Below are 24594 nucleotides of genomic sequence, written 5' to 3'. Positions count from 1 at the left end.
AGTTGTTGAATGCATAATTCCAAATTTAAGTTAACAAATTTGCTAAATTTTGAAAATTTAATATTTGCATGATTATTGCATGAAAAAAAAAATGTGAACAAGGTTTATAAAAAACAAATTCATTCAATGTGTCAGTATAATTTAATTGCAAATTCTTTAAAAAACTTTGTATAAAGTCGTCAATATATATATTTATAAAAGTATATAACAAATTGTATAACAAGAAAACTTCTTCCATTGTCAAAAAATATTCTATGGCTATGACATATTATTTATAAAACTTTAAAAGGCATGTTCATTTAAAAATATATTTAAAAATACTTTAGATCAATATGATCAAGTCTTTCATTAAAATTTAAGGCGAAATCATCACTCTGTGAATATCTTCAATAGCTGCTTGAAGATTCTTAACATATTGAGTTGCATTTCTGTGTTGTGTGTAACTTGTTACCACTGCACCTAATCTTTTATCCTGAATCATGTACCTAAAAAGGAAAAGTATATTAAAAGTGGATATCAAATTATTTCTGGTGTACAACAGAAAAGAACAATAAAAATAAAAATCAGGGAAATTTTTCAAATTGAATGAAATCGATAAAATCAAACATTCGAATTTAATTTAAAAAAATATTTAAAAAATCAACGTAACAGAATTTGATAATTGATATATGTAATAAAATTTATATTGAACAGAGCTTTTATACTGATGAATTTTTAGTTAACCGAATTTTTATTCAACAAAATTTCTATTTAGTCCAAGTTTTATGAAGCAGATTTTCTAGTTTACCAAATTATCATTTAACAAAATTTCCATTCAACTGAGTTCACATTTAACAAAATTTCTGTTTAACAGGACTTTTAGTAAATTGAATTTTCATTAAACAAAATTTTTATTTCAATAAATGTTCCATGTAGCATAATTCTCATTCAATTGAATTTCTACTCAGCCAAATTTTTAATAACAGAATTTCAATAGCACCAAATTTTGATTTGCTCCAAACCTTATTTTAACGAGTTGTCAGTTAATTAAATTCTTCAAAAAATTGAATTTTTATTTGTCAAAACTTTTAATAGAAACATTTCAGAGTGGGTTTTAAAATTGACCAATTTCAATTTTTTTTTAATATTTTCAAATATATGTCAAAATGTTTTGTCGAATGTTTAGGCAAATGAAAGATTTGTCCAACGAGAATTTAGATTTTTAATAATTACATAAAATAACATTTTGTGACAATAATAAATGTTGACACCACTGGAGATTTCGATAATTAAAAATTCTAAAACTTGAAAATTCAACTAAATAGAAACACAATTAAATAAAAATGGTAATTAAATAGAAATTCCACATGAAATAAAATTTCTATTAATAAAAAATTTGGGTTAATATAAATTTTATTGAACAAAAAATCCGTTAGATAGATATTCAAATTTAGAAAAATTATCTTCAATATATAAATTCTGTTAAATGAAAATTCATCGAACTATAGAGAATTTACAGGGTGTCCAGCGATTCTTTAAAAAAAATTCAAGGACTTTTCAAGGTTTTCAAGGTCAAAAATAATTTTTTTCAAAGTTTATTTTTAGGGTACTAATTTTCAAAATATTTGTTATTTATAATCGAGTATAATAGAGTAAGTTCTGTTTATTAGTTTTCCTCAATAAGTGTATTTCAAGTAAATTTTTTAGAAAATATCAATTATTAAAGAATTTTAATAGAAATCTTAAGAACAACTAATTACAGAAATTCAATTATTTTCAAAAGTGATAAACTCCTTCGCATAAATTCAATCATGTTCAAAAATGTTTATAGCTTCTCGTCAAAATTTTAATTATCTTTATAAATAATATAAAATTCTTCTCCGAAATTCAATTATTTTGAAAAATTTTAATAAAATTCTTGGCATAATTTCAATTATTTTCAAAAATTTTCCAAAAGAATTTTATTAGTTAAACAAAATTTTAATAAAAATTTAACAGGAATTCAATTACTTACCAATTTTTTTTATAAAATTCTTCGCACCAATTCAATTATTTTTAATTTTTTAATGAAGTTTCCCCAAAGAATTCAAATATATTTAGAGAAAAAAATAGTTCTAAGAAATTCAATTATTTCGAAAAATTTAAATAAAATTATTTTAAAAGTTCTATTATTTTAAAAAATTTTGAAAAAATTCTTTAGAAGATTTAGTTAATAAAATTGCAATTTTGATAAAATTTTCCTATACAATTCAATTATTTTCAATACAATTCTTCTTAAGAATTCAATTATTTTTACAGATAATAAATTTTTTATGGGAATTCAATTATTTAAACAAATTCGAATAAAATTCTTCGCAAGAAATCAATTATTTTCATAATAAAATTAATTAATTAATTTATTTATTTATCAATTATTTTCATAATAAAATTTTTCTTGAACTCAATTATTATAAAATTTTTTGATAAAATGCTTTATAAATTTGAAAAATTATAATAAAATTGATCATAGAATACAATTATTATTTTTGTAAAATATAACATCCTTCTTAGGAATACAATTATTGTCAAAAATGTTTATAAAAATCTTCGAAACAATTCCATTATTTTCGTAAAAAATAAAATTCTTCGAAGCAATTCAATTATTTAAGAAATTTAAATACATAAAATTCTTCCCAGGAATTTAATTCTTTTCAAAAATAAAATTCTTTCCAAGAATTCAATTCTCTTTAAAAATAGAAATTTTCACAGAAGTTCAATTATTTAAAAAAACATTTAATAAAATTCTTCACTAGAAATCAATTGTTATTTTCAATTATTTTCACAAATAAAATGCTTCACAGGTATTCAATTCTTTAAAAACAATTTTTAATAAAATTCAAATATAGTAGAATTTTTTTAAAACCTTTTGTTTAATAATTAAATTCTTTAGGGAAATTTTATCAAAATAGTAGAATATTGAAAATCATCGAAGTAAGAAAAATTTTTGAAAATAGTTTAAATTTTGCCCCATGATTTTTATTAACATTTTTGAAAATATTCGAATTCTTGTGATGAATACTATTGTTTATGAAAATAATTGAAGTATGCAATGAATTTTATTAAAACTCCTCAAAATAATTGAACTTTGTCGAAAATTATTGTTATTTATTTATAAAGATAATTGAAATGTTGACCACAATTTTTTTTCAAATTTTTTGAATATAATTGAATTTCGGCGAAGAATTTTTATAGTTATAAAGATAATTGAAATATTGACGAGAATTCAACTTAAAACATCAAGGAAATAAATCTCATTTTAATAAATTGAAACATCCAATCGTTAGTAAATTGCATTAAGAAATTTGTTTTTTAAATTTTATATCATTAGATTTTAATTGAAATATATTATCTGTAACAGAAAATTTTGTCAGGAAAATTTTTTTAAAGTTAGAGAAATGTCAGGGAATTTGGAAAACTGATTCTTGTGGCAACCTTGGTGTAAATGTATGTACAGAAAAAAGAAAAGTAGATTATTTACCCGATACCGTAACCGTCAGGAACAACAGGTCCAAACCCACCAGCCAACAAAATCGGAGTTGATAATGTCGATGTGGACAAAATATTATAATTTATTGCAGAAAACGCTGAATCTTCAAACAGATCCGATTTATTTTCTCCGAATTCCTCTTGCATTTTTTTCAATGCAAAAAGATGTCGATCGAAACCCTGACCTGAAAAGAAAACATTTCAAGAAAAATTGAGTTTTACATTAAAAAATATTAAAATTTGATATTTAAAATAAATATTTTACCCATAGCAGCATTCTTGACAAGTTCGGTGTGCGCCTTGCTACAATCAACAATCATCTTCTTCAACTCTGCGTTGGAGACTTCTGATGATTTTTCAGCCAAAATTGAGCAAACTTTTTTCGTTTGCTCTGTGCAAGGTCTCACAGTTTCTGTGCGTCCGTGTTTAAAAGCGGCAGTGCTGCAAGATTCATAACTAGCAACAGTTCTACCCTCCTGCTTATAAAATGCTAATTGAAACGCCAATTGCATTATAGCATCAGGACTGACACCAAACTTTTTCACTTCATCTTTACCGAATCCTTCGTATGTCATGTAATCGACACTCAGCGAATCAACCCAATCCTTATACTTCTTCCCCTCCAACTGAATTACATTTTTCACCTCTTCATCTAAAGTAAACTCTAGTGACTCCACGTCCGGGTTTATATTTGAAATTAATAATCTGTCTTCCGGTCGGAACCATAAGTGCTTAGAAATATCAGCTTTAATATCCTGAAGAAAATTGAAAACTTGCTTTAAAATGAAAGCAAAAGGTTTTTTAAAAATTAGAAACAACAAAGATTTTACATACTTGGAAATATCTGAGGATCGCCACTCCATCACCCCAAGAATGTTCAAAATTGACTCCAGCAAAACCGTCCTTAGTAATGATGAGAGAAAATGATTTGTCGAACCACCGATTCTTACCATCGCCATGAAGAAAATGATGTAAAAGTCCTTTGTACTCTTCGCCGATATTTTCGTCGTCTAAAATTAAAACAAACGCAGCTGAATCGATCTTTCGCAGAATATCGTCATTTCCAATTTTCAAAAGATGGGCTCTCGCTTCCGCCCATCGATTTCTATCGCTACCAGTTAAAACTCCCACTGGATTTTCTGACTTTTGCTTCTTGTCTTGAAGAATAAAATTTAAATTGGCAGCTATTTTTTTTGGTGCAACTAAACTGCCATCGGAATTCAATACCTCAAATGAATAGAAATTTCCACCTCGCATTACAACTAAATGACGAGCTGATTTGTCCAAGAAAATTCGATCTTTGTTTTGTTCAGGAATTCTCGTTGAATTAAATAGATTTGCATATTGCGACATGTCCAGTGGAAAAGCCTGTAAAAATTATTGAAAGCTATATATTTAAAATTTTACAAACTCATAAAAATAAAATAAAAATGGCGATACGACAGAAATTCCCCCCCCCCAAAAAGAGAGAATTTTTTAAATAATTAGAGAAAAGCGGGCTGTAAAAAATCTTCTTCATATTTACGCAACAAAGTTTGCAAATAAGCATTGAAAGAAATATTTAGCTGAATCCATTTCAAGCAAACCGACTAACTTCAAGCCTTACATTTACCTGTCAATAAAATATGTTATTGTTTATGAAAAAAAAGACAAGAATAATTTTTATTTTACATAAAAATTATTTTTACCGAAGTATACATTCATCAAAGTTGCCACAAAAATTTAATTTTGTTTTTCCCTGATTTCCAGACAAAAATTTGACTTATTCCCTGACCCTGAAGAATATTTTGGTTGACTCCAAAAATTATTAGATACTCAAAAAAATGTTCTATTACAATTATCTACGAATTACTTTAATTTTAAAATTATTCGAAAACATCAATAACTCTTTTTTTAAATATAAACATTTAATCATTAATGCTTTTAATATTCAATTATAATCATTATCGTTTGAACCCGTGTAAGATTAAATAAATAAATAAATAATTTGAAATTTTTAATGAAATTCATTTTTTAATCAATTTTTATTAGAAAATTTATCGAGAATTCAATTATTTAAATAGAAAAATAAATAATTTTTTTTAAATTAATTGAATTAAGTTTCTTAAAAATTGAATTTTTATGAAGAATTTTATCAAAATTTTTAAAAATAATTGAATTCTTTCGGCGAATTTAAAAAAAAAATTTAAGAATAAATGCAATTTTCTATCATTTTATTTAAAATTGTATAAAAAATAATTTAAATTCTGCAAAAAGTTTTGTTATTTATGAAATTAATTAAATTCTTGTAACGAATTTTAATAAAAAATTTTTTTAAAGAACTGAATTCGTGTGAAGAATTTTATTTGTGAAATTAATTGAATTCCGGAGAAAAATATTATTATTAATGGAAATAATTAATTTTTTATGAAGAATTTTATTCAAATTTTGTTAAATAATTGAATTTCTCAGAATTTTTTTTAAAACTTTTTGAAAATAATTAAATTTCATCGAGAAATTTCATTGAAAAATTGAAAATAATTGAAATCTGACGAAGAATTTTATTAAATTTTTTTTTTAAATAATTGAATTCCTGTGGAAAATTTTATTTTTGAAAAGAATTTAATTCTTGGAAAGAATTGTATTAAAATTTCTTAAATAATTTAATTGCTTCGAAGAATTTTATTTGTTACGAAAATAATTCAACTGTTTCGAAGATTTTTACAAATATTTTTGACAATAATTGTATTCCTAAGAAGAATGTTATATTTTACGAAAACAATTGTATTCTATGATCAATTTTCTTATAATTTTTCAAATTTATAAAGCATTTTATCAAATTTTTTTAAATAATTGAATTCTCGAAAAAATTTTTATTATTTATGAAAATAAATGATTTCTTGCAGAGAATTTTATTCAAATTTTTTTAAATAATTGAATTCCCATAAAAAACTGTATTATTTGTGAAAATAATTGAATTCTTAAGAAGAATTGTATTAAAAATAATTGAATTGTATAGGAAAATTGTATTAAAATTGCAATTTTAGTAACTAAATCTTGTAAAGAATTTTGTCAAACATTTTTTTAATAATGTAATAGAATTTTCAAAAAAAAATTTTATTTAAATTTTTCGAAATAATAATATAATTTCTCAGAACTATTTTATTTAATTCTCTAAATGTATTAGAATTCCTGCGAGTAACTTCATTAAAAAATTAAAAATAATTTGACTTGGAGTGAAGAAATTTATAAAAAAATTGGTAAGTAATTGAATTCCTGTAAAATTTTGATTAAAATTTTGTTTAAATAATAAAATTCTTTTGGAAAATTTTATTAAAATAGAAGATATTAAAAATAATTGAAATATGGAAAATGTTTTGAAAATAATTGAAATTTTGCCAAGAATTTTATTAAATTTTTTGAAAATAATTGAATATCGGAGAAAAGTTTTATTATTCATAAAGATAATTGAAATTTTGACGAGAATTTTTAAAAATTTTTGACATAATTGAATTTATGCAAAGAAGTTTATCACTTTTGAAAATAATTGAATTTCTGTAATCAGTTCTTAAAATTTCTATTTAAATTCATTAAAAATTAATATTTTTTTAAATTTCAAATTGGAATCTTTGAAGTTCATCTATTTATGAAGATTGTAAACGCAAATTTTTTAAAATTTTTAAGTAAAATTATTTATCAAATAATTTATACGTAACAATTTTATGATAGTTCTTCAAGAATTAAATTATTTAAAAAGAAATTGTTGTCAGAAATAGACAAAATTGAAGTTTTTGTATTATAGTTCTTGGCAATTTCATAGTTTATGAGGCAAACAAAAAAGACACCAAAAATCAGAATTTTCTTATAAATTCTAAAAATTTAATTTTTTCCAGTACTTTTAATTAAAATCCCTGACTTTTCCCTGATTTCCCTGACCAATTTTACTTTCCCTGACTTTTCCCTGACTTCCCTGACCTGTGGCAACCCTGATTTTGCATTAGTCTTATCTTTATTAAAATCAATTTCTTGATAAATTTCTTTTCTTGATAAAATCACTTTCTTATAAGTTGTGACGGGAAAGTCATTCTGACGTTATTTCAAGCCATATATTGATCAAATATCTTTTTAATAAGGGTAAGGGTTGTAAGGTCAATAGTTCGCCCCTGCGACCTTACATCGATTGAAGCGCCAATAATTCGATCAATTGACGCATTACCAAATTTTCAAAAAGAGCACGTTACTCTTTGTTCGACCGTTGTTGTATGTAACTGCTTAGTGTGATCTCAAAATTGATATTGTAACTTTTGTTTGAGTGGTTCGATGTGACTTGTAAAATCTTGATTTGAGAGAGAAAGATCGACAAGAGTCGATATTTGATCAACAATACGTAAGTGGTTAATGTTCTTTTGATTTAATAAATTAATTTTTTCGATTTTTGGAAGACGTATATAAAAGGTAAAAGAAAAACACTCTTTTACTTCTTTTGATTTATTTAATAAATTTGTTTTATTCCTGGAAGTCGCTTGATCTTTATTTTATATTATTTTGTTAGGGTTCCCCAACGCTACCCTCCTTGTGATCTCGTGTCTAATTTATTTATCTGTGTTTTGTTAATTTCATAAAAATTAACTGGCGTCCGCGTATTTATTAATATTTTCTTCTCGCCAAATAGAGCTCCAGCAACTCTGAACCCGGTCGCGCTGGATGTGAATAGAATTTGTTTAATTTATTTTTGATCAGATTTATCTTACTCTTTTATTTTACTTAATTTAATATATTTTTATTCTTAAATTTCAATATAAAAATTCTATTCGTCTCATTTGGCGCCCAACGTGGGGCACGTTGGATTTTGTTTGAATATTTGCCAATAATTTTGAATTTTGTGTGCAGATTAAATTTTCTTTAATAATTTTGAAATAAAATTTTGGAATGATGAAATTATTAAAGTGTTTAAATTGTGATTTTGTATGTTCGAGTATTTGGTCTGTGTTTATATTTATTGTCTAAGCGACCTTGAAGGATCAAAGCTATGAACTTATTTTGAATAGTGACAAACTAGGAAGTTCGATAATTTTATTTTATATTTATTTGTCGACGGTATATTAATTAAACTAAAATTATTATTGTGTTAAAATTTTTTGTTGGTTTAATTGAATTTGTATGTCGAATGATAAAATTTGTCTGTTAGTTGGAAACAAAAAAATTTTTTGTTTGGTATTGTTTTTAGCTAAAATTTTGTTTGTTTATTGAAAATTGTTTTTTAAGTGTAGAACAAAGAGTCATTTTTTATTTTTTGATTTGATTTTCGACAGGATCTTGCTCCGTCGAGAAAAATTGTTTTTGTATTTGATGGCGATTATTTTCGCTGAAATTTGTTTTAATTTTAATTTCGATGACCGTGAGTCAATTTTGAGGATTTTGTCATTGAAATTATTGAATGTTGTCAATTCAAGATCTTGCTCTTGTTGGCAAAAACCGTTTTGATATCTAAATCTTGTCTGGTTGTCAAAAAATTTTGTTTGTGTTAATGCAAAGCGTTTTTTATGTTGACGATGGCTCGATGCATGTTCGCAACGATTTTGAGTTTTTGCATTAAATTTTATTTTTGATAATCCAAGATCTTGCTCTTGTTGTCAAAATTTTTGTTGCTTTGTATTTTGACAATAAGACCTTTGTTTGTGTTAATGCAGAACATTGGTTATGTTGACGATGGCTCGATGCATGTTCGCAACAATTTTGAGTTTTTGCATTAATTTTTGTTTTGATAATTCAAGATCTTGCTCTTGTTGTCAAAAATTTTGTTGTTCTTGTTGTCGAGATTTTGTTTTTTGCTTTACATTTTGACAATGAGAACTTTGCTGTGTTAATACAAGACTGTTGTTATGTTGACGATGGCTCGATGCATGTTCGCAACGATTTTGAGTTTTTGTATTAATTTTAGTTTTGACAGTTCAGGATCTTGCTCTTGCTGTCAAAATTTTTGTTGCTCTTGTTATAAAGAGTAATTTGTGTTTTTTTTGTGATTCAAGATCTTGTTCTTGTCATAAAAAGTTGATTTTTTTTTGCTTTTTTCAAATAGAAATTGAATTTTTGTTGTCTTTATTATTGCTTATTTTGCATAAAAGTTTTTGTTTTGACAGCTAGATCTTGCTCTGCTGTTGGGTTTTTGTGCAAAGTAAAATTTATTTATTGAAAATTTTTTTCAGTTTTGTTGATATAAGATCTTGCTCTTGTCAACAAAATATTTGATCGTTTATAAAGATTATTTTGTATAAGTGCTGATGATTCAAGATCTTGCTCTTGTCATTGGTAATTTTGCTAAGTACAAATTTTTTTTAAACATTACAGAAACTTATTTTTTTATTGCCTGACGGTATGATCTTGCTCAGCTGTCATAAATTTTTTTTTTGAACTAATCAGTTGTCTAAAGAAAATTTTGACTTAAAAATATTGATTTTTTTTTCTTTAATAATTAACAATAGTGAACAGCTGATTGTTCAAATAACTAAAATTATTTTGTGATCTTGTCTCGAGTCAGAATATTTGAAGTCTCGTTAACGAGATCAATTGTTTGACAACATTTTTTTTTATATGTAAATGTTTGTCAAAATTATTTTAGATAAATATTTTGTTCGGATAATGATCCTTATATAACGACGAAATATAGTCGTAACTATTATTTGAAATTGTATTATTTTATTAATTCATTTTAATATACAGATTTTATTATCGAATTATATGTATTAGAAAATTGTTTAAAAATTTTTTTTTTAAATAGGAATTCGACTTGGCTTGACGTTAAAATAAAGAAAGATTTTTTTTTCTCGATTATAATTGATTAATTTTTTTTTCTTTCGTTTGCAATGACGTCAATGTTCTTTCCTCCTCCAAAACGGAATTTGGATTCAACAGTGTTGGTTTCGGGCGGAGATTTGCCGGGTCGAAAGGATCATAATACATTAGAGTCACAAAATAATTCGACTTTGCTTAATACGCGAAATTTTTCGGATACAAATGCAGATCAGTTAAGATCATTATCGCGTAATAGTACCGGAAGTCTTTACGGTTTTGCAATGGAATCTGCGATCGGAAAGGGAAATGGTAGAATTGATACCCCCTCTCTTTACATTGCATCTCCAATGCATCGTCGATTAGACTCATTGGAAGAAGCCTTGATTTTATTGACGGCTAAATTTGATCAAGTTTTGAATATCGTAAGCTCTCGGGGTAACTTACGCTCTGAAGGGGGAGAAGCGCGAATAATAGAACAATCTTTTTCCTCCGACGAAGAATTGATCGATGTTAATTCGCGTAAAAATAAACAACCGTCAGTTCACCCTCGATCTTCGGTCGATCATACCCAAATAAAACAATTAAGTCAAAATCGTAGTGATTTAGATTCGGTTCAACAAGTCGCGCAATTTGAGAATAATTCAAGACGCGTACGTTTAGAAAATGTTTCTTGTTTGTTGAATAAAAATTCTCAATCCATTGCTGGCGAAATAGGGGGCGCTGATAATTTGCGTTCGAATACAGAATCGAATATTGAAAACAATTATATCCCACGCATGATTAGGGTAATGAATAGAACTTTGACCAACGAAGAAATTTTCAAAGATCAGTGTCGTCAAATGATCGATACTTCAGGGCATAACGTAAATCAAATTGATAATATTAATGTGAATCGTGATTTGGGTTTTTCTCGTAATAATTTCAGTTTTCCAGATCGTGATTTGTCAAGATCATTTGTTCGTAGAACAGGTTCAATGTTTTCATGGAATGATAGTGACTTTAGAGAGGATGGACAAATTGGACAAAATCATTTTATGTCTGGGGATCAAAATCGATTTAGAGGTTCTCTTCGAATAGATCACAGAATAGATTAATTCCTCCGTATTGTTCAGCTTCTGCGGAGAATTCAAGTTCTATCCAGATCGGTCGAATAGTAAATTCTTGGAATATTTCCTTCTCTAGATCAGACAAAGATCCAGTACAATTTTTTTACTCATCCTAAAGGACTATTTAAGTACGAGTGGTATAGATAAGAATTTATTTATTTTGTCTAAATTTAACCCTCATTTAACATTTGAAATTTTGAACTTGACTTTAAAGAATTATCAGGAATTATTACATAATGTCAATGAACTTAATTACATCTTTAATTGTTCAACTGTCATTCAAAAATCAGTATCAAACCCTAAAACAGATTTGTGTGTTGTAAAAAGATCAAATAGATTCCGATAATGACCAGGTAGATGATCGTTGTTCAATCAGACACTTCAGAAAATAATTCATATTTATCAGGAAAGTAGTTTGAACATGATTCAGAATCGTGAATCTAATCGTTTTAGGAATGGACCCAGATCTCGAAGAAATCAATTGTTTAATAAACAGGAATTGAATCAGAATTTTGATAAATTAATTAATCAACCAAAAACAGTATCAAATTCTGAATATTCAACTTAAGTTTTCATTTAATATAGACCAAACTAATGATTTAGTTAGAGTTTGTTCTTTCGACTCTGAAAACGAGATCAATAATCTGGTTTGATGTGAACTAGAAAATCTTGTCAGTTTATCGACAATTATTAGAGACGAGTTAGGAAAGTTAGTTCCTGTAAAGGAAGTTGATTGTGAGTTATTGAAAAATTGGAAATAAATTATAATATCATTCCCCTAATTTTACTTTTGAGAGTGGAGTTCGGTTGGGTGATGGATTAATTTTGAAAACCAAAGATAGAACTTCTTTTGGGATTGACATGGGTGATGTTTATGGTAAACATACGTATTCATATCGCAACGTTGTTCAGGTTTTAATCTTTTCCAGAGTTTTTCAATTAAGTAATCTCTTAGATTAAAAAGCTTTCTTAATAAAGAGTCTTTAAATTTGACAAACGAAAGTACAGATTTTGAGAATGTGTTGATTAGCGATGAAAGTTGATTGACACAGTAATGCCCTAAAACTCATTCTAAAAAAGGGAAATTCGGATATTGTTGTTCATGACTTATTTGTTAGGTTTATAAAATTGTTTGCAGTTCGAAATCGGACAGGAAAATAGTTATCAAAGTACTTGATAAAATTTTCCGATTTTGGGAATACCGAAAACTATAGTGACCGATAACGGGAGAGAAGTGGTAAACAAAGATGTCAAAGCGTACTTACTGGCCAGAGACGTTAGACATATTAGTAACCTGTTAGCATATTCTTAAAGTAATCCGATCGAGTATGTAGATCAAATGATAAAACCTATAATTTCCGCTTATACAGATTAAGATCATAGAGAGCGGGATGAAAATTTATCAAATAAACAATTTGTTCGTAAATTGCGCTTCATACCGGTACTCGCGTCCTCCGTTTTCTAAAATTACGGTCGCCAAGCTATTGCTTAGCGAAAATTTAAATCAGACGAGTCCGATATGAGCATTGACGAATTTGCCGACGACGCGGTAAGAACTTGGATTGATCACATAAAGACCATTGACGAATTTCATCATAAAATCGAGAATAAATTGCTCGATTCGCCAAGTTGAATGCCAATAGAGATAATATCAGTTGAACTTAAAGTGGGTATAAAGGATTATTATCCGAATAATAAGTTAAATAGTAAAATTGAATGATATTCCTCAAGTTTGGCTCACCTTTACTTATGTCTTGTTTTTATTTGTAAAATTTATGGTCTGAGTATAGTCCAACTGACAGACAACAATGGTGAAGTTGTTGGCAAGTATTATGTATCAAATTAGAAAATACTACGTCGAAGTATGCAATTGTTATAAAATTGTTTTGTAGATCGATTGTAAGCGACGACATATTGCGGAATCATCAACCTTGTTCCTGGAAGATCACAGAGAATTCTGGTCTGACTGAATCGCTTGTTGAGTTCAAGATAGCTTCGAATTTTGAACTAGCTGAATCATCAGATGTACGAGAGAAATTGGATCAACTCGGGGAGTTAAAGAAAAGATCGACGACCTGATGTGGGATCCTGATCAGCAGGTGATCAACTATCAAGCTTACATTGACTCAAGGAACAATTACTTAGATGACGGCGTTTCCGTTTATTCCATGATGTCTACCAAATTGAAGTTTGATGATCAACAGGTTGGAAAGCCACATCATAGGCTCAGGATCTTATTGACGAGATTTAATCGAGAAAACCCAAACCAGTTAATCTCACCCACCCGTATGCATCGACTGTATAAAACGGTAAGTTCACCTGACTCTAAAGTGACAGCTGAGTTGCAGATGGCGCTACTGGTCATGTAAACCTGATTTGTGTCCAATTTTCATATTCAAAACGTTCAAAACATTGAGAATAACCGCAAAAGTACAGAATTAATTTGACAGGTGTATAAAAAATGTAATTTTTGCTATTAATTTAATTAATTATTGATTAAAATGACAAAAACAAATAAAAACAAAACAGTGAAAAATACAAAAAAAGGTGGTAATCGTTGTATAGCTCCGGGGTGCACTTCAGGTTATGATTCGAATCCAGAAAAACAACATGTTTTTCTTGTTCCGAAAGGAGAAGAAAAAAAATGGCAAAAAGCTATAATGAGAGACGATATTGTTGTAAAAAGTGGTCATAAAGTGTGTGCTTTGCATTTTTCCGAGGATGACATATTGTGGCAAAAAGAAATTAAAGGTCCTGATGGATCTGTTCTTGGTGTTGTAAGTATGCATGCATATTTCTTATTTCAAAATGTAAATTATAAGATTAATATAGGTAATTAAATATAAAAAGTAATAAAATAAAAATATGTTTGAAAGAAACTAATAAATTGAATGAATGAATATTGTAAAATTTGTACATTTACAAATTATATTATTTCTTTTTTTTCTTAAATTATAAAGTACTTCGCAGGATTTTAATTATTTTCAATACAATTTTAATAAAATTCTTTACAAGAATTGAATTATTTTCATATGTTGTAAAATTCTTCGAAGGATTTCAATTATTTTCAATAAAATTTTAATAATATTTCTCGAATTCAGTTATTTTTTTTAATTTCAGTAAAATTACTTAAAAGAATTTAATTATAGTAAAAAATTTTTATAATATTCCCTTGAAAAGTTTAAAATTAACAAAAATTGTCAATGTATGTATGTATGTATGTATGTATAAAAAAATTGTATTTTTATTTAATCTTAAATAGGGCCAGTACAAAGTTCCAAGACTCAAAAAAGGAGCTCTCCCAACCAAATTTCCTGGATGTCCGAAATATTTGTCGAAAGTGGAAACTAAAAAACGATTGCCTCCGAAAAAAAGAGGTTTGGATGGAAAACCAGAATTAAACGAACGGCTTTCTCAAATTTCTCCAGATTTTGCAGAAATTGGGAACAATTGCGAAGATCAGAGGGGAAGTTTATTTTTAAAAATGTCAATTGATGACAAAAGCGTCAAGTTACCGTATTCTTGGTCACGTCAAATTATTTTAAAAGGTGACTGTGATAATAAAGTTAACAAATATTCAATGATTCAATTTTCTCAGTGGAGCAGCAGGTTTGTTGAAAATAAAGAAATTACGTATTCGAAAAGAATACTAATTAATCAAGAATTAGAAGTAAAAGTTTATATCACTGGAAATTTATTGGACTTGGAGAAATTAGGGATAAAAAAAGAAATTTCCGACATCAGTGAAGTTGAAGCTCTAATTGAGAAAATTGAAAATTATAGATATTGCTTCGGAAGTCAAATATCGAAGGACATTAATTCTGTCGTAGATACATTCATTTTGTTTGAAGACAAAGAAGAATTCAAACGACACAAAAGTTGTACTTTAATTTTGACTTCTAGTGAAGTAGAGAAAAATTGTAAATTTTGTCGAGGCCTCAAAAAAACTTTAGAACAAAAAATTCGTAGACTAGAAAAAAAAAAGAATAATTCGCGAGTTGATGTTCAAAACCTGAGTGTTTGTCAAAAAAGGCAATTCAAATCGATTAAACGAAAATTAAAAAATTCTACAAAAAAAAATAGGCGGTATTTTTTACGAATAAAGTATTTACGAAATTGTTTAGAAAAAAGTCGAATAGATTTGAAAGAAATTTTAGACAAGTCACTTGAAGACATTTTAAATAAAGGTAATTTTTCTGAGAATCAACGAGTTGTTTTTAGGCAAATTTTGGCAACATCCAAAATAAAAAATAAAAAACAGAATAGATATTCTCAACATTGGATGACTTTATGCCTTTTATTGCACACTCGTTCACCGTCAACTTACAAATTTTTAAGGGACAATGAAATTTTACCTTTGCCGTGTATTCGCACAGTGAGAAGGTATAACTATTCATTGCATATATTTACTTAAATAAAATAACTAATAATAATATATAACGTTATAATTATTAATAATTATAAATTAATATTTATAATTATAATAATTAATAATTATAATTATTAATTAATAATTATTAATACTAATAATTTCAATTTCAGTTACCTGACACTAATTCAAACCCCCTGCGGATTTGACCCTAATTTTTTCGAAACTTTTAAAAAACACATGATGGATTTACCGCCGAGTGCGCGACATGGATTAATTGCTGTTGATGAAATGGGGACTAGGAAAGGATTGCTCCTTGACACAAAATCTATGTCTTATAAAGGCTTAGAAGATTTTGGAGATGGGGCAAAGGAGAGACCACTTACCGAACTGGCGGATCATGGGTTGGTTTTACTTTTTCAACCCTTGGATGAAGATTTCGTTCAACCGATAGCTGTCTTTGCGTCCAAGGGTCCTACTGATGGAGTAACGTTGTCCAAAATAATTTTGGAAGCCATTATATGGATGGAACAAGCCGGCGCGAAAATTCATGGCGTAGTTTCTGATGGTGCAACTCCTAATAGGAAGTTTTGGTCGGAAGTAGGCTGCAGTGGAGATAAAGAAAAATTTAAAAATTCATTTTGCCACCCTACAGAGCCAGATCGAAAAATTTTCCTCTTTTCTGACACGCCTCATCTTTTCAAAAACGTCCGAAACAATTTATTTTCAAAAGAAAAATTAATAGTAAGTATTTTTAATTTAAAAAAAATTATTTTTTTGATAAAGAGTTATTTTAAAAAATATTAATAGCTACAAAAATTGTTTTTTAGGTAAATCCAAATGAATCCGCAGTTAAGTGGGAATATTTTATAAGGGTGTTTAATCACGATAAGCTTCAATTTGGAGGCAGCAAAAAGTGCCCAAAGTTAACAGAAGACCACTTATTTCCTCACAATTTGCTAAAGATGAGAGTTTCTTTAGCAGTGCAAGTGTGTCTTCTAACTTATTTATTACATGGATTTAAAAATTTATTTAATAGGAATAATTTTAAATAATTAATTAATTTTTATTTTGCTTTTCATTTAAGATTTTCAGTAAATCTATGGCTAAAGCTCTAAGGCACTATCGAGAAATTGACGGTGAACTGCAGGATTGTGAATCCACGGCGCGATTCTGTGAACGAATGGATTGCTTATTTGATGCACTAAATCGAGTGTCAAGAGAGGAAGGATTGACTATTAACTCGGAAGATTTTAAAGTATGTATTGTATTGTTAAATTCTTTTACTAAAAGATAATTATTCTTTTTATATTTAGGTAATCCAAGAAGCAATTAAATGGCTCGACGAATGGGAAGATTTCGTCAGACAGGGATTAGTGTCTCCAGACAACTTTTTGACCTCAAACACAGCACAAGGTTTAAGAATGACCCTTCATTCTGCTGTGGATTTGGTGGAATACTTAATAACGAAGTTTAATGTTAAGTCAGTGCGTACGGGTAAAGTAAACCAAGATGCTTTGGAGGTAAGTTAAATAATTTATTTTTATGCAAAAAGTTTATAATTGTGCACCTGTATTGAATCATTAACAAATTAATTTTCAGCCTGTCTATTACTAATATATATTGCCTTGTGTCTGTGTTTCGTTTATTTTGTTGCTTGTATTGTGTTGCATGTTTGTCTAACATTTTATTGTGTTTAATTTATTTTGTTGTATAAAAATTTTATTGTGTGTATTGTGCTGCATGTTTTCCTAAAATTTTATTTCCTTTTTTAGTTTCTCGTCGCTTTTTGGTGTTTTTAATTTTTATGATTTTATAATTCTAAATTTGCTTGTTTCTTATTTATATAGAGGTTTTTTGGAACCATAAGGCTTGCAGGAGGTAGCAACGACCATCCGTCAACACCTACATTCCTCCAAATATACAAAATATTATCAGTTTTTAGCCTCCTCAAACCTCCAAAATTAGGAAACTGCTCTGTTCTCGAAAATAATCCCACTAAATCGCTTATAACAATCTCTGAATTAAAAACCATTTATTCTTTCGAAAATCAGGAAAAAAGTGCAATAGATAAAATCAAAGATAGTTTAAATATCGTACTTCAACAAGACGATTCAGATTTTGGTGATTTTGTTATTGCAAATGAAACTGATTTTTCTATGCCCGTAATTTTGGATTGCTTAAACTTTTTCACAACATCCTCTGTTTGTAAAGAACTAAAACCCTTTACTAAATGTAGATCCTGCTATAATGCTTTATTTTCCGAGTGTGATAATGGTAATGGCTTAATTTATCCTAGTCTTTTGATAGCTAACTTTATTAAAAATTTAGAAAATCTTTATCTAGAGCATAATAAATCTAATAATGTATTAGAATTAATATTGTGTGATGTTTCTAAAAGTAAGTTATCTCACTTTCCTTGTGTGGAACATGCTGTAGACATATTGTCTTACATTACAAAAAAATATTTGAGCATCAGAATGAGGCAATATGTGCAGCACATTAAAACAAGATCAAAAAAATTAACTTACAAGATTCAAAAAAAATTGAGTAAGTGTACTCATGTATAAAAAAAATGAAAAAGTAGTTTTAGAATAAATATGAAATAAATATAGTATTTCAATACAATTAATGTTGTTGTTAATTTTTTGTCACCTACATAATAAAACAATTTTTTTAAAATTATATTGGAAAATTAATTAAAAAAATATACAATAATTTATTAGAGAATTATTATTAAATGTTAGTTTAAAAAAATTAATTTAAAAATTACTAACCAAAAATCACGTACGATTTTTTTTAAATATTCTTTTCATTTATGAATTTTTAATAACTATTTTATGTCATTGTCCTAATTTTTAATTCTTTTTTAATTTTAATTTATATTTATATACATTATATTATGAATGATTGTTTATTCCTACTTGATTGGAAAGCAATAATAAATGTTAAAGATTCATTTTTTTAAATTGTTGATGTATAATGTGTATAATATACAACTTTGTCATGGATTGTATGTTACTTTGGTTATTTGAAAATGTATTGCTAGGATTTATGACATTAAAAATTTGTATTATTTAATATTATTACAAATTATATTGACTTTTACTCCATTATAAATAATAAATTAATATTTAAATTACGTAATTATTAAACAATTATTATTTTCGTATCTGGGGTGCTATTCTGTAACTTCACTTCACATTCACTTCACTTTCACTTCACTTTCACTTCACTTTCAATTCACTTTCACTTCACATTCACTTCACTTTCACTCCACATTCACTCCACATTCACTTCACTTTCACTCCACATTCACTTCACATTCACTTCACATTCACTTCACATTCACTTCACTTTCACTCCACATTCACTTCACTTCACATTCACTTCACATTCACTTCACATTCACTTCACTTTCACTCCACATTCACTTCACATTCACTTCACATTCACTTCACATTCACTTCACATTCACTTCGCATTCACTTCACTTTCACTTCACTTTCACTTCACATTCACTTTACATTCACTCCACATTCACTTTACATTCACTTTACATTCACTTTACATTTACTTCACATTCACTTCACATTCACTTCACTTTCACTCCACATTCACTTCGCATTTACTTCACTTTCACTTCACATTCACTTCACATTGAAAGTGAATGTGAAGTGAATGTGAAGTGAATGTGAAGTAAATGTGGAGTGAAAGTGAAGTGAATGTGAAGTGAATGTGAAGTGAAAGTGAAGTGAATGCGAAGTGAATGTGGAGTGAATGTGAAGTGAATGTGAAGTGAATGTGAAGTGAATGTGAAGTGAATGTAAAGTGAAAGTGAAGTGAATGTGAAGTGAAAGTGAAGTGAAAGTGAAGTGAATGTGAAGTGAAGTTACAGAATAGCACCCCTGATATTCATTGAAAGCATTGAAAGTTGAAAGAATTCCGGTTTACATGACCAGTAGCGCCAACTACAACTCAGCCGTCACTTATAAGTCAGGAGTACTACAGTCGATGCATACGGGTGATCTCACCAGAACAATCAGATTGACTCAGAAACAAATTGATGCTGAGTATCTCCAAAGGAATATGTTTTCAAGAATCAGGGAGTCGAGGACTGTCGAGGGAAAGATTTTAAAGTCGACGGATGATCATGCGCCTGTCATTGCTTTTGCAGTAAAAATGGAGCCCTTCTCATACACCATGAAGAATGTTCCAACTTTCGACGAGGCTCTGGAAAAACTCGGAGTGTCAAAATTGATCATTCAAGAGTATCAGTCTTCACCAAATTACATGACCAACTACAAAATTTTGTCCGATAAGTTATTGAAAGGGCTTATAATCAAAACGGCAGAATTGCAGATCAGGAAGAGGCCTGGATCTTATTGTGTCTGTGGTGCTGACAGATTCGAAACCAACGACTGCATCTTCCCATATGTTGATTGACTTCGTCTGAATTATACAACGATGCCAAGAAAATCAATTTTGAGAGATCAGATGATCAAGAAGGCAGAAGCACAAGGACTTCGACGCAAGGTCAACGATAGTTTTGCATCAAATCGAACTAGACCAAATTTTTGATCAAGGAGAATGCTTTGGTTGTTATTGAAAACCCTGCAAATTCAACTGTGCCTGGACTTCATCAATTGGCGAACGTGAAATAAAAGATAGTTGACTACACCTTTTGCTAATTTGACACTTGATAAAGTGATGAAGCTCAGACCGGAATCGGCAGATGGAGAGGAATATTGGGTCATCGTATCAGCGTCAAGTTGGATGCATCGAATGATCATAACATCTTTGTGAACAGGGACTTTTACCAGAGAAACAAAATATGCTTGTGACTTCGATATTGATCTTTTGTATTCTTTTCTATCATTGTATTGCATTTTTTGATGGTCTAATTTGCGTTGCATTTTCTTTGATGAAATATTTCGACTAAATAGGAATCAATTTTGACCAAGGGTACTACCAAAGTTTCCTTTTATATTTTGTATCTATTTAATGTAACTTTTAATTTCTTTTTATAGATTATTATTACTTCATAGAAAAATTTTGTTTTTTAATATGACCTTGGTAACTTTGATATCTTAATAACCCAAATATGACATTTCTTAGTTAACTGAACAGGAAACTTCCAGGAATGTTTAAATATCTTAATTTTTAGAAGCAAGAATGATATTAATCTAATCTTTCTTACAGACATTAATCACTATTATTTTACTTGTCTTATTTTGTATTGATTATCAATTTAATTTTTCCAGATTAATTTTTTGTTTTAGTTTCAAGTTCTCATTTTTCTTGAACTAACGTCATCTCTGAAGGGGGAGAATGTGACGGGAAAGTCATTCTGACGTTATTTCAAGCCATATATTGATCAAATATCTTTTTAATAAGGGTAAGGGTTGTAAGGTCAATAGTTCGCCCCTGCGACCTTACATCGATTGAAGCGCCAATAATTTGATCAATTGACGCATTACCAAATTTTCAAAAAGAGCACGTTACTCTTTGTTCGACCGTTGTTGTATGTAACTGCTTAGTGTGATCTCAAAATTGATATTGTAACTTTTGTTTGAGTGGTTCGATGTGACTTGTAAAATCTTGATTTGAGAGAGAAAGATCGACAAGAGTCGATATTTGATCAACAATACGTAAGTGGTTAATGTTCTTTTGATTTATTTAATAAATTTGTTTTATTCCTGGAAGTCACTTGATCTTTATTTTATATTATTTTGTTAGGGTTCCCCAACGCTACCCTCCTTGTGATCTCGTGTCTAATTTATTTATCTGTGTTTTGTTAATTTCATAAAAATTAACTGGCGTCCGCGTATTTATTAATATTTTCTTCTCGCCAAATAGAGCTCCAGCAACTCTGAACCCGGTCGCGCTGGATGTGAATAGAATTTGTTTAATTTATTTTTGATCAGATTTATCTTACTTTTTTTATTTTACTTAATTTAATATATTTTTATTCTTAAATTTCAATATAAAAATTCTATTCGTCTCAAAGTAAAGAGAAGATTCCAAATATTTTATCCTTTTGGAATGAGAAGTAATTAACTAAATCACTGTTTTGTCACTATTTAAACAATTTTCACAAAATTTCGATCCAAAATATTTTTTTTTAAATGAGAAGTAATTTAAGGAATCACTTATTCCCCTATATGACCTTAAAAAGCAAGTACTAATTTTTATAGGCAGATTTTCTATTTTGTTTCAAACACTTATGTAAAAACTTTAAATACAATCTATGAGACGATTTATTTTTACTATAAATTTGAACATCTACTTTTTGAATTATTATTAATCAAGTTAAATGATATATTTTAAAATCGACTGCTAAAATGATATTAGTGCTCTCAAAACTTAGGTGCAGAAAATTTAGTAACTCAGGGTTACCACAAAAACTTAATTTTGTTTTTCCTTGACTTTTCCCTGATTTCCAGACAAAATTTTGACTTTTTCCCTGACCCTAAAGAGTATTCTGATTCACTTTAAAAATTGTTAGATACTCAAAAAAACATTCTATTACATTTTCTTATTACGAATTTCTTTAATAATTGTAAAATTATTCGCAAACATCAATAACTAAATTTTTAAATAAGTATTTAATTATTATTTTTCCAAAGGAATTACAATTCTTCAAAACATTCAAATTCAAACATTTTTAAAATTAAACAATTTATAAGAATATTATTATAAAACATGAAGATATCAATTACTCCGAGTCGAAAGACTCGGAGTGAATGATATCTTCATGTTTTATAAAAATTTTAATTTCCATAAAATTTTTCAAAAAAAAATTAAATTATTTACAAAAATTATAATAAAATTCGTTGCAAGAATTCAATTATTTTCATAAATACTAAAATTCAAAGGGTTTCAATTATTTTAAATAAAATCTTAAATAAATTTCTCGAAAAATGAAATTATCTTCAAAAATTTTTTAGAAGAATTAAATTACATTTCACAAATAATGAAATTCTTCGCTGAATTTCATTATTCATTTCAAATTCAAAAATTTTCAAAATGTACTATTTTAATAAAATTTCTCAAAAGAATTTAGTTATTTAAATAAAATTTAATAAATTCGTTGCAGGAATTCAATTATTTTTACAAAGTAATAAAATTTTTCACATTAATTCAATTATTTAAAAAAAATTTGATAAAATTCGTTATAAGAATTCCATTATTTTCATAAATTATAAAATTTATCTTGGGATTTCAATTATTTTTAATACAATTCTTCGTTGAAATTCAAATATTTTAAAAATCTACTATTTTTTAAAGTTCTCAAAAGAATTCAATTATTTAAAAAAAATGTAATATAATTCATTGCAGGAATTCTTAATTATTTTCATAAATAATAAAATTCTTTACATTATTTCAATTATTTAAAAAAAAATTTGAAAAAATTCATTGCAAGAATTCAATTACTTTCATAAATTAATAAAACTCTTCACATGTTTTCAATCATTTTTAATACAATTTTAAGTAAACTCTTCGAAAACTGTAATTGTTTTCAAAAATTTTATTAAAATTCTTCGAAAGAATTCAATCAATTATTTTAAAAAATTCATGTTATAATGCTTTTAATATATTCATTAATATTCATTTTTAAATCAATTTTTATTGGAAAATTCTACAAGAATTCAATTATTTAAATACAAAATGTCAAAAATAAATAATTTACTGATTAAATTATTGAATTGAGAAAATTTTTTTGAAAATATGTATTTGAAATTTTGCAAAGAATTTTATTAAGTAAAGTTTTTGAAAATAATTGAAATTCGGAGAAGAATTTTATTATTTTTAAAGATAATTGAATTTTGAAGAGAATTTTTTTTAATTTTTGAACATAATTGAATTTCTGCGAAGAATTTTATTACTTTTGAAAATAATTGAATTTCTGCGAAAAATTGTATTACTTTTGAAAATAATTGAATTTCTGCAATCATTTGTAATTTCTCCAAAATTCAATTTTTTCCAGTAGATACTTTAATAAAAATCCCTGACTTTTCCCTAATTTCCCTGACCAATTTTACTTTCCCTGACTTTTCCCTGAATTCACTGATTTCCCTGACCTGTGGCAACCCTGTAACTGTTTACTGTCATTTTCGAAATTGTTAATTACAAACAATGTCGGATTCTATTTAAATATAAATATAATATAATAACAAAAAGAAATGATTCCACAAGTTTTTAAATTTCCATCTCTTGCAAAAAATGTTTAAATGAAAAATCTACCTTAAAAGCATAAGCTCCATACCAAGAAATCCACGAGGGCAACATTCCCGTAATTGTGCGAAATAATTCGGTATTCGACTTTTTAGGATTCAAATGAAAAACTTCTGGTTCCAGAATTCCAGCCCTCAGTGACTTCATAAATCGAGCCGAGGAAACAATAAGATTCGTGGCTTTCACCAGTTGATCATTGTAGCGTTCGTCAGTCTCTTGATTGTAAACTAAAATTGGATTGTAATTGATTGGCAATGGCCTTCGATCTCTCAGGTACATATCGAACCAATATTCGCTGATATAACTGGTGTGAGAATTTCTTTTATCTGTCGCTAGTAATTCTTTTTGGAATGTTTGTCCTTCACTCTTCAAAAATTTGTCTACGAAGGATTTTGTTTTTGTAAATTCTTCTTCACTCAGTAGAGGTTTTTGTGCGTTCAAATATCGTCGACAAGTGTCTTCCAATTTCGGAACTGGCAAACGAGGCAAGGACGCCTGAAAGTGCATTGTGGGTAGTTTGCTTTTATGAATGAATTCATACTCGTCGGTAGTCTTTGGCTTTTTCTCTGTTGATTGGTCCCTTTAAAGAAAAAAGATAAGATCATT

At 27.6% G+C, this 24594-nt stretch overlaps 1 protein-coding gene across 2 annotated transcripts in view; it reads right to left on the bottom strand.

Moving 5' to 3' along the window:
• Positions 1–128: 128 nt before the first annotated feature.
• Positions 129–24594, bottom strand: part of LOC122512972 (carnitine O-palmitoyltransferase 2, mitochondrial-like) — a 28765-nt gene continuing 4299 nt past the window's right edge. For both annotated transcript variants that reach the window (XM_043629178.1, XM_043629179.1), the window contains exons 3-7: positions 23998–24568; positions 4339–4872; positions 3770–4259; positions 3497–3689; positions 129–485 (exon numbers count right to left, since the gene is read on the bottom strand). In XM_043629178.1, the coding sequence (XP_043485113.1) occupies positions 356–485; positions 3497–3689; positions 3770–4259; positions 4339–4872; positions 23998–24568 (1918 nt within the window). In that variant the 3' untranslated portion in view covers positions 129–355. The remainder of the gene's footprint in view (positions 486–3496; positions 3690–3769; positions 4260–4338; positions 4873–23997; positions 24569–24594) is intronic.

The sequence above is a fragment of the Leptopilina heterotoma genome, unplaced genomic scaffold (genome assembly GCF_015476425.1).
Source record: "Leptopilina heterotoma isolate Lh14 unplaced genomic scaffold, ASM1547642v1 Lhet_130, whole genome shotgun sequence".
Taxonomy (NCBI): Eukaryota; Metazoa; Arthropoda; class Insecta; order Hymenoptera; family Figitidae; genus Leptopilina; species Leptopilina heterotoma.
The sequence above is the reverse complement of the archived record's forward strand: the minus strand, read 5'-3'. Positions and strand labels throughout refer to the sequence as shown.